We start from the raw sequence: 11,790 nt of genomic DNA on the forward strand, positions 1-11,790 counted from the left end.
TTTGGTTTTGTATCTTTCTAGTTTATTTAAATAATTCAAAAAACTTGCATATAAATAAACGGGTCATATTCGAGTTGAAATTCTCAACTCTAACCTTACCCATTTAATTTTCGTGTCGTGTCGTGTCAACCCATTTATTTAAATGGGTTGAAATATCTTACCTAAACCCGTTTCTTTCGTGTCGGGTTTCGTTTCGTGTCAATTTTTGCCACCTCTATTAATTACTAGTATTTATCATAAATATTAAAATACATAAGTTAAATGATGTGGCAATAAGAACCATTTTTGAAAGATGAGTCATGTTGCATTGACGTGGAAGTAATTGTAAAATCTAATACGGTATATTTAAAAGACCAGTAACATTATATCGGTGTGGATGGTCTAAAAAAAATAAAAGATATTCTACTTGTATATTAATTTTGTGAATGTATTAGATATTTCTTAACAATCAAGTGTTACATGTTATATATAAGACGTTCCACAAAATTTAATAAACACCAACCATATTTCATACAAAACCTCCTGTTGGCTTAAATCAAGAAACAAAGACGATTCAAGTGGTCTCACATATAAATCACAGATTTACACCAATACCACAATCAATAACATCAATTTACACAACCAACAACCCCTTCAATCAACCAATATCATAAACAATCATACTTTCAATAACAAGCACCAAATCAATTCTTCTGATGAACCGCTATTTGATGAATATCCATTTCTTTCAACATAACCGCCCGCCCACAAGAGTCACACGGGGCAGTCCGGGACCCACATCGACTCTCGTGCTCTGAAAGTCCTTTTAACCGATCCCGCGCATCCACCGCCAGTGTCCCCGCTTCCACCATATCCCCACAAAATCTACATATCACCAAACGTAGCGCGCACTCTGACGCCTGATGTTCCACCTATAATAAACAAAACCCTCATCATTATGTAAAATAACTTCACATAACAGACTGTACTGTGTTTGACATGACATATCAGGTTGTACTGCGATTGATATGTACTGGACTAGGACTAATGTCAATGGGACAAAATTTGTACTCAATAAGACTATTTTATTGTATGAAATATTTGCTTACCATTTGTGTTTTTTCAAGGGTGATCCCACAAGGACAAAGTAAAGGCTCATGGAACACTTTCATATGTTTTTCAATCTCTCTACAATGAAAAGCCAACCCACATTTCACACAATGCACATGATTCTTAACCTCTTCAACCCTAAGAACAACCCCACACCCATCATGCTCACAAACAACATTATGTCTTCTACAATACGCCTCATGAAGCCCTATAGTCCTCAAAGGTATATAATGCTTACAATTTCCACACTCCACAGTATCCACCAATGAAGAAGAAGAAGAAGACACACTTTGTTGACCTTGTTGACTTACATTTGTGGTGGGAATATCTTGAATGTTTACTATAACATTATATTTTGTGGTACCCTTGAACCCATATACACCTACACTATATCCACCAATACCCAGATTGTGATCTTTTGACCCGAGAACCAAACTTTTTGAACCCATGTCATGTGAAGACCAACCGTGCTGATGTGTACTCGGGAACAAAAGCGGGTGTCGCGAAAGATAAAGATCGGTGTCGCAATCTTTCGCTTCTGAATCTAATTTCACTTCAATTTCAGCATACCCAGATGAAATTTTCCCCCATATTTCATCGTTTATTGTGAATTTGTAATATATGTAATCACCTTCGTTTATGATTCCTGATTCGGGTTTTCCAAATGTTAGTGGCTTTAGAACATGTTGGGTGTTGTTTTCGGGAAGTGAATCGGGACCCACGATGTCGACTTCTATATCGGTTTCAAGAACGGATACACTCGGTGAAGGTTTGAGCTCGAGGACATGGAGATGATAAGTCAACACACCATGTTTGACTGTTAAAATGTCGTTTTGAGAAAGGGTTGCGTGTTGGCGAAGGGTTGTTTCAAGGACTGCTTTGTGGTTGGGTATGTCTGAGAATCCGAGTTCTTGTGATTGAAGCTTTGCGTATGTTCCTTTTGGAAGCCATACGTATTTGACTTCGATTAGAGGGGTAATTGGGTCTTTTTTGGAGTATAGGTTGTTCCAGATGTGAGGAGGGATGATAACAGTACCTTCATCTGCAGTGAATTCGAGGACACCAGCATGGGTTGTTATGGTTTCTGATGGAGAAGAGTTGTTTTGGTGATGTACTGATAGTTGGAAATGGAGGGGGCCTTTGTCGAAAGCACCTTCACTGGATAAATCGTTGAAACAGGAAGGTGGGAGTTTGATTTTATCACCGGAGCCTTCGAATGGTACAGCTTCAAGAACACGATTGAAAGAGATTCCTCTTCCGACGAGTATGTTTTCTTCCATCTGTTGATCTGCCTGAATAATAGCAAAATGATCGAAGATTAAAATGTTGCAATTTAGTCGTTATTGTGTTTCTGTGCCCTAAAACATTATGAAGTTGGATTACATGAGTCGTATCAAGTAATCAATACATAGAATCTGATGAAAATCGTGATTTCAATCATGAATGTATTTATTCAATGGAATTGGATAACAATCGTTAAAGATGAATAAACAAAATGGCATTGATTTCAATCACTTGACAATCAATCGAGAAGAACAAAAGGGGGGAAATGATGTACCTTAAGTTGGGCTTCCATGGCATCGATTCTACGAGCTCTCTGAGAAGCCTCGATCGCCTCACGCTGACGATTAGCTTCTTGTTTGGCCTTTCTCTCTTTATCTAATCTTGCCCTCGCCTTCTCTTTTCTATCCTTTTGCTCTTTCTCCAATTTCTCTCTCGCTCTTCTCAACTCAAAATCCATCTTCTATAAACTTCACAGATCTCCAACAACAACTTCAATGTCAATATGAATCTTCGATACGTTTGATTATCGATCCGATTTAATATACTTTAGAAAATCTGCAAATTAAGCTTTGCCCTGTTCCTCAAGAAACTTGGTTAGGTTTTTTCCTTCCTCTTTCCAGTTTCCACTTGATATTTGTAGTTTTACATGCGATCCCAAATAATAATATGACAAGATAATTGTAATGGATCGAGAAGCATCCACTACCTTCGTAGCTTTCCTTCTTCGGTTTGAAGTCTTCAATGGAGGCTGGCCCGGGTTTCTCGAAGCCCAAATTCAAACAGCTTGCCGTGTGTTCATACGAAGGTCCGATGATCAAATAAAGTTTTAAAAATAGACACATGTTCATGTTGGTTTGATTTAATATTTTAAGATGTAATTCGGTTCGGCCCACAACGAAAACAAAACCAAACAAGTATCTTTCCCATTTTATTTTCCTAACAATGGTTGTAAGGTTTATTAAGATCAGGATTTTTTTTAAATATTATTTTATATTTTATAAAATTATGGTTGTAAATTAGATTCAGAATCGATTATCAAAATTAACTAGTTTTCAAATTTACTTGCAATGTCTTGTTTGTACATAGACCTGACAAATGTGTCGTGTCAGGACATTAATGTCACACCCCAAAACCGGAACGGCGGAAACGTTCAGGGATGGAGGATGTCATGTACAGTATCACAACAATGCATAGTAGTAAACAAGCAACAACATCATCCATTGCATTAATAATATAATTTAATACAAGTGTGTTCTGTGAAGTTTAATAGACACCAAAAATGTAAATCAAAATATGAGATGAGCCTTGAATGTGCTCCATCTTCTCAAAAGCCTGGCATCGGTACCTGTCTACTGATGACCTGAGAATACAAGTTATTTTGAAAGAGTTGATCAGCTTTAAAGCTGGTGAGTTCATAAGTATTTCAGTGTCAACGTTTGTATGAAAGTGTTTGTATGTACTTGAAGTATAAGTTTGTAAATGTTTGTATCTCCTAGAAAATCCTATATTTTCTACTAAACGTAGCCTTCTACCAAGGCATCAATTGAAATGTATGTTTGTTTCTTGTAAAAGTGTGTATTTTCCTAAGTGTGACTACCATTAACCAAAAATATAGTTTTTACATTACTGTTCATTGTGTGAAAATCACAAAGTGAATGCAATGGGGAAATATTAAAGTACTGTAGTGTTGTATTAAGTAACTACTACTGTACTAATTACCTTAAACCAATTTGTTATTTAAAGTAACATGTGATATGCCTGTACCATACTAGCGACTATAAACACAACGATAAAAGACGTCGGAAGATATGACATTTGGCACCCGTAGACTTGCAAGTCCCACTGTAGCGAACAACAAGGTGTAGGATAGTCAATCCAGTATATATCTATACACAAATTCAACGCTCTCCTTCTAGGAGACTCTGGATACAAAACGAGCCATGACAGGTGATGTCATGCCCCGTTACGTGGCTCATATACTGTTGTAATGTTCTTGTATATGTATTGTATGTACTAGCCGTATTGTATGTTCTCTCTCTGTCTAGTATGTATGTATGTTCTCTCTCTGTCTAGTATGTATGTATGTTCTCTTTATTTCTCATAATAGTATGTTCTCTTGTATAATGTATAGTATGTACTAGCTGTATTGTATGTTCTCTCTCTGTCTGGTATGTGTTGACTCATTGTATGTTTCATTGTTCTAGTAATAGTATTTGTAACTTCCTAAACTATACCTATTATAGTTTACTAGTAATGTTGTTTGTATGTATGAACATGTTTGTGTTCCTTTGCTACCCAAAGGTATTGAAATGAAAGAAGTAACTTTTATATCTATATATACATAATACATAACTAGGATTCAAATGACCTTCGGACAAATAACCGATATCCTAAGTCCACAACCAAACAAGGAACAGGAAGCAAGGCGAGCTATCAGTCCTAAGTCCTTTCAATCCTACTTATATAACTATATCTATATAAATACATATTTGACAAAGTATAAGTTTAAAAGAGTTTAATAAAAGTATTTAACATGTAAAAGAGTTTGCAAAAAAGCTTGAAGTAGTTTGTTTGATAACACAGTTTGAAAAGTAAGCAAATCCATATGTTTGATAGTTATTAATCACATGTGATTGATATAATAACTATAATAGTTCAACTTGTATCCCCCCATAAAAGCATTTAAAATCATTTAAAAGGTTGACTAAGGGGTATGAACTCACCTATAGTGAGTGGTTTGGATGAACGGATGATATAGGATGTTAAGTGTCAAGTGAAGACTTGAGCACACACACGGATCCTATTTGACATATAATGACACATATATGTATTTAATTAGTCATTTAACAATTAATTAACCAAGTTAAGACACCATAGAACATGGAAAAAACTTTGATTCAAGTGCTATAAGCACCAAAGGGTTGCATCTAAAGGTTGTATGGCCTCACATTGGAGTTTACTGCCCAAATGGTAACACCATGTGAGTTTACGGCCAATGGTCATTTCCCCCATGAGTTTACAGCCGTAAACTCATGGTAATTAGTACCATTTTGTGTTTTAAGGTCTTATAAGTCAAGGTTAAGTATCCTATGATCAAGCCCAAGCCTTACGAAGTAATTGTGGCACAATTGTACCACCTTTTAGAGTTTACGGCCCATGGTCAATTCCCCATGAGTTTAGGGTCGTAAACTCATGTGTGCTTGATTCTTTTGTTTGTTTAAGGTCCGATACTCTTCAAGGAAGTGATCTAGACTTGTATCCAAGGCTTAGGAAGGGACTAGGGCTCATAATGGCCCTTTCATTAAAGTTTACGGCCTAAGGAGATTTCCTTGGCCGTAAACACTTATGATCTTGTGTTTCTTGATGTTTTCTAGTTGATTAACAAGTGTATTGTGACATCCCCTAATTTCTTGGCCATAAAAGAGCAATTTAATTTATGCTTTTTAAAATCAAATCAGAGAAATCTTTATAAAAGATGTTGCGGAATTGGTCCCTAAAACAAAATATGATAAAAGTTTGTCAAAACCTTTCTTTAAGAAATATATCATTTCCTTTTATATTAAAACCTCGGGATGTCATGTTTCGATACAGATCAAAAGCATAAACAAGACCTTATAAGCCTTACAACAGTTATTGTTAACTACTGGCCTATAATCCAAAATCACTCATCATCATCATCCGACTATGCTCGGGGTCCTCTACATGTAATATAAACAGTTGAGTGGGTCAGGCTTGGAAGCCTGGTGAACATATAGGGTTTTCAACCCACAATACATAAATTTATTATGTTTAAACATCAATCAATCAACCGAATTACCCCAAATCCCATTATTTTATTTATTTCTTAAGGGTTTACCCTAAGAATCAACTATCACTCCTTCCTAAGGATTCATCTTAAGGAATAGACACAAAGTCACCTCGTGACCGGGGTTTATACAACGGGCAATAATTCCATAGCTGCCAAGGTTTATTCAACATGTGCTAAGTCTATAGCTCTCATTTATCGACAATATTATTTACAGGTACTCTCTCCTGTAATACATGTCAATGGGTTTTTAGAGTACAACAAATGAACATATAGTTCATTACACCTACAGGTTGCGGGCCTACTAGTGTTCCATAGACTGTCTAGAATAGTCCATGGTTCTCATCCATACTCTGCTGAATGACGGGGGCCAACAATTTGGGTAAGTGATTCTCTCAAATTTCACCACTCACCCTCAACTCATGATCAATATTATGATCATCTCCTTTATCCAACTCACCTTTCATCATACCCACTATTTCATCTACCCATGTTTTACCCAACATTTATCGTAGATAAAAATACATATATAGTTTAAATTATTTAAAAACATGTATAAATCATTCCTTCAGCACCCATCTCAAATAAACAAACAATATATATTCACACAACATGTATTTTATGTAAAGTACTTCATATCTATGTGTAAGGTGAAAGTAACTACACACTCACCTGATTTAATGAGAACCGGGCAGCAATACGTTTCCTAAAACGATCGTTTCTAATAAAACCGGGAGTTTTATTGAGAAAACGGGCTTTGCGAGGGTCGGGCTTCGAAACCGAAAAGATAAATTTTCCGGGCTTCTCGGGCACTTTGTGGAGTATTCCGGGGCTTATAATTGATATCGGGGCTTTGGGGGATGCTAATATGAGAGAAATATGAGATTTAGGGTGAAAAGTGGCAAATTTCCAAAGTTACCTAGGAAGGCTCCCAGCCTTCTATTTATAGGGTGGAGCTTCTGATCGGACGCCTGAGAAGGAACCACGCGTCGCAGATCCGAGGGCTCGCAGGGGAAGGCTCGCACGAGGGCTGCACGTGCGAAGGCTTGCTGGCTTCCTGTGATTGGAACGAAGTCTACTGGTCCGAAGTCGGCTTGGTGGTGGGGTCCGCAGGCGAGGGTGCGCAGGTGGCAGCATGTGCGAAGGCCTCGGTGGCAGTTACTAATTGGACCACGGAGAAGTGACCCATGTCGAGGCTCGGACACGAGGATAATACATGCGTCGGACTGCTAGTGGACCGCGGTTACTGTTCATGCGAGGGTGACTCAACAGATTTTGCCACGTGGCTTCGCATGACTCACTGATTTCGGACACGTGTCACACTCTAAGCGAGGGTGACGTTGCAATTGTGACTATGCGAATTTTCTCGGTTTTTGTGCAGAAACTTCTAAAATCCATAACTTTCGCATACGAGCGTCGTTTTTGACGTTCTTTATATGAACGCATAGCTAAAATTACGCTCTACAACTTCCGTTTAGACTTCGTCGGCTAATTTTGACTTTAATTTTTATATTAGTATTTTTAACAGACCGGGACAGGAAATCCATTAAAAATTCATAACTTGCTCATCCGACGTTCGTTTTCGTCACATTTTTTACCGTTGTGCTACTAATGACGAGACCTTCAATTCTCGTTTAGGTTGTGTCGGCTAAAAATCGCTTGATCTAAAATTTGAGTTTTAGCTGTCTACTGCTAAGCTGAAACTTCGAAAAATCATAACTTCCTCATACTAAGTCAAATTTGGGCGTTCTTTTTATCGAACTTCTCGGTTTAACGAATACTATGACTTTCGTTTAGATTACTAAGGCTAAAAAGTAGTTTATCAAAAACTCACTTTTTACGACATTCAGCATCGTGCCGGTTTATCGTGAAACTTCAACAGGTCATAACTTCTTCGTTATAACTTGGATTTTGGTATTCTTTATATCCCCGAAATCCTTGTTTCAACCACTACAACTTTATGTAAAGATATCGGCTTTATCTAATATTTATTTTTGGCGCTCATTTTTATTCTTAATTAATTAAATCCTAATAATTAAGCATAAAACACATAATTCCTTTTCATTTCTTCTAAATGAGTTACAAAGGTTTACCTAGAACATTATGTCAATATTAATGCCTAGCCTAGAAACACGGGTGTTACAACTCTCCCCCCTTAGGATGATTCCATCCCCGGAATCACACAACGACAAACAACTACGAGTAGCGACTCACTATGTCACTCTCCATTTCCCAGGTGGGATTTGGCCCATTTATATGTTTCCAACGTACAGGCACTAAATCGACTATCTTACGTTACAACTTCTTAGTCTTACGGTTAATGATTGCCTCAGGTTCTCCAATTAACCTTTTGTTCTCGTCCAACCTTAATTCAGAAATGGGAATTATGTCGGGCACACCTCCCGTGAACTTTCTCAAATGACACACATGAAAGGTGTTATGAATACTCTCTAGTTCTTCCGGTAATTCTAGCTTGTAAGCTTGATTCCCGATCCTCTGAAGAACTTTAAATGGTCCAATAAACCTTGGACTCAACTTTCCCCCTCTACCAAATCTTATAAGTCCTTTCCACGACGAGACTTTAAGTGAAACCGAATTTCCAACTCCGAATGATATCGGTTGTCTTTTCTTGTCAGCATAGCTCTTTTGAGCAGCTAACATCCTTTTCCCTAATCACTTACAACTTTTCAGCAATCTAATGGACTATTTCAAGTCCTATAAACTGCTTTTCCTCAGCTTCCAGCCAACATGATGGCATCCGACACTTTTCCCCATACAAAGCGTGATAAGGTGCCATCTTAACTCTTGAGTGGAAACTATTATTATAGGTGAATTCTACTAGAGGTAAGTGTTCATCCCAGTCACCTTGAAATTCTAGGGTACATGCTCTCAGCATATCCTCCAACGTTTGAATCGTTCATTCGCTTTGACCATCGGTTTGCGGATGGTAAGCTGTATTCAAACACCATTAGGTACCCAATTCCTCTTATAGACTCCTCCAAAACCTTGAGGTAAAACGGCTATCACGATCGGATACAATCGTTAATCAAACACCGTGAAGCCTCACACTTTCCTTCATATAAGAATTCGCAAGTTTATCCATAGACCATTTCTCGTTGGCTGCTATAAAATGCGCACTCTTAGTGAAGCGATCAACGACCACCCAAATCATGTCGTGACCGTTCCTTGTTCTGGGCAGTTTAGTCACAGAATCCATAGTGATGCCTTCCCATTTACCCATGGGTACAGGTAAAGGATCTAAACTCCCATATAGTTTCTGATGTTGTGCCTTAACCCTAGCATAAGTTACACACTCAGCCACATACTTTAGCAACTTCGAGCTTCATCGTCGGCTACCAGTAATAGGGTTTTAGATCCCTATACATTTTCGTATTGCCGGGATGAATCGAGTACATGGTATTGTTGATGGGTTTGAGCCATAAGAACTTTCCTATGGGCACATGCAAACGCTAATGCTTGGATCTAGGTTTCTCTAATTGAACATGCATTGAATCCAAGACTTACAATACTAGATCTATTGTAAACAATTGAATCAAACCATATGAAATTGGATCTAGAACAATACCTTAGATTACTTGCTTGATACTTCTTATTCTTGGAGCTTAGAGTCATAATTGTCACTCCTCTAATGGCTTACAAACACCAACTAGCAAGAGGATGATCTTGAGAGAGAGAGAGAAGAGGGTGAGAAATCGGACCTAGGGTTCCTTGCCTTGCATGAGTGCCGATTTCCCTCACCCTAGGGATCTATTTATACTATGGGATACTAGGGTTCCACCTTTAACCCTAATTGAATAACTTAGGCCCTAAGCAATCCAAGATCCTTCTAGATTCTAGGCTTGGACGAATTTAAGGTTCCCACACCCTAAATTTCATCCACCCCATTATCTATAAGGATAGATAGCCCAAAACACAACTATCACACATTTGACAGTTTATGCCCCTTTATTCAATTAACCTCTTTAAGTTACCAAATTAATTCTTAATTAATATATGACTTATATTAATTAAATAACAATATTATTCCTTTTAATATATTATTCTTATAATATATCAACAATAATATCTCTTCTCTCTTAACAAATCATCCTGTCAAGTTGCTATGATGAAGGCAACCCAAAAGGACCATGCACAACCGGGTCAAGTACATACCAAATATAGTTATAGCCTTAGACACTAATCCAACAGTCTCCCACTTAGATAAGTCTAGTAACTATATATGCAAACACAAACCGATTAGCAATCGTAGCTCTCAAAGACGCTGTCAACTCTGATCTTATCAATCTCTTTTCCTTTAGATAAGGGATCGTACAATCCTCTGTTTAGATATTATGCTGACAATCTTATGGAACTTATTGTCCAACATTTTGGTTTCTTGATCTCGGATTCATTTGACATAAAACTTAATTGAACACATCAATTCAGTCCTGACCGGGCCCGGCACATAAGTCAAATCAAATCATCGAGCGGCCGTGATATCGCTTTTATTCTCTTAGGATAAAAGTAACAGATAAACTTCGACTTATATGCATTTACTATTTACTAATCAGCTACACACAACAATGCATTTTATGACATCAATTTACTGATGCGGTTCCGCATTGTCAATGCACAACCAATTAATAAACAATAAACCATATATCTTGGTTTTAAGACCATATGATATTATCGTCTTGCGATCACTCACGTCACATTCCATAGAGTGATTCCAGTAAGCGCGGGTTTATTCCAATGCTCAAAACTTGTTCATAAGCACTCATGAACGTTGTAGCAAACCTTTTTGCTATGTCTAATACCCTTTTAGACAATCTACACACCAATTCATGACAATCTTCATTCATACCTACTTCCAACATATGAACGATTGTGGACCATTCGAATAATTCGATTATTCTTAATAACTCAACTATTCAGGAAGTCAAAACATGCAAAGTGAAACAATAGTTTAAACAATCAACATAAGACAGTAGCTTTACTTATAAATAATACTCTTTTATTTAATCATCAAATGTCAATTACATTTATCTATTACATGTTTCAAAACTATCTAATCTAAACTAATATCGTCTTTCAGCCCAATGCTCCTAGCGTGCTGCAAATGCTTAACCCTACTCAGTCCCTTCGTAAGCGGATTTGCTGGGTTATCCTCTGACAATACCCTCTTTACTACGAGGTGTCCTTCTACTCGATGTCTAATAAAGTGATACTTTCTGTCGATATGCCGAGATCTACCATGATCCCTCGGTTCCTTGGTCAAGGCAACCGCTCCCTCATTATCACAGAAAATTTCCATAGGTTCCTTTATGGCAGGTACAACTCCAAGATCACCAATGAAGTTCTTCAACCACATCGCCTCCTTTGACGCTTCGCTCGCTGCAATGTACTCTGATTAGCACGTTGAATCAACTACGGTTTCTTGTTTGGAACTCTTCCGAGTCACTGCTCCTCCATTCAGGGTAAAGACCCAGCCCGACTGTGAACGGTAGTTGTCCCTGTCGGTCTGGAAGCTGGCGTCACTATACCCTTGCACCTTTAAGTCATCACTCCCTCCGAGGACTAAAAACCATTCCTTGGTCCTCCGAAGGTACTTA

At 37.7% G+C, this 11,790-nt stretch overlaps 1 protein-coding gene across 1 annotated transcript; it reads right to left on the minus strand.

Annotated features, from left to right (window-relative positions):
- Positions 1–486: 486 nt before the first annotated feature.
- LOC111912021 (uncharacterized) lies at positions 487–3,108 on the minus strand. The gene is made up of 3 exons (XM_023907781.3): positions 2,648–3,108; positions 1,089–2,381; positions 487–911 (listed from the first exon to the last, which is right to left on the minus strand). Exons 1-3 carry the CDS (start codon positions 2,828–2,830, stop codon positions 684–686), a joined length of 1,704 nt encoding a protein of 567 aa, XP_023763549.1. The 5' UTR covers positions 2,831–3,108; the 3' UTR covers positions 487–683.
- Between the last annotated feature and the right edge of the window lie 8,682 nt (positions 3,109–11,790).

This window comes from Lactuca sativa, chromosome 7, assembly GCF_002870075.4.
Source record: "Lactuca sativa cultivar Salinas chromosome 7, Lsat_Salinas_v11, whole genome shotgun sequence".
Lineage (NCBI taxonomy): Eukaryota > Viridiplantae > Streptophyta > Magnoliopsida > Asterales > Asteraceae > Lactuca > Lactuca sativa.

Bases quoted from the DNA above. Each gene is read 5' to 3' on its own strand.
- LOC111912021 (XM_023907781.3), bottom strand. From the start codon at position 2,830: ATGGATTTTGAGTTGAGAAGAGCGAGAGAGAAATTGGAGAAAGAGCAA. The intron at 2,382-2,647 runs GTACATCATTTC...GCTATTATTCAG, and splicing joins CCATGGAAGCCCAACTTAAG to GCAGATCAACAGATGGAAGA. The intron at 912-1,088 runs GTAAGCAAATAT...TGTTTATTATAG, and splicing joins CCCTTGAAAAAACACAAATG to GTGGAACATCAGGCGTCAGA.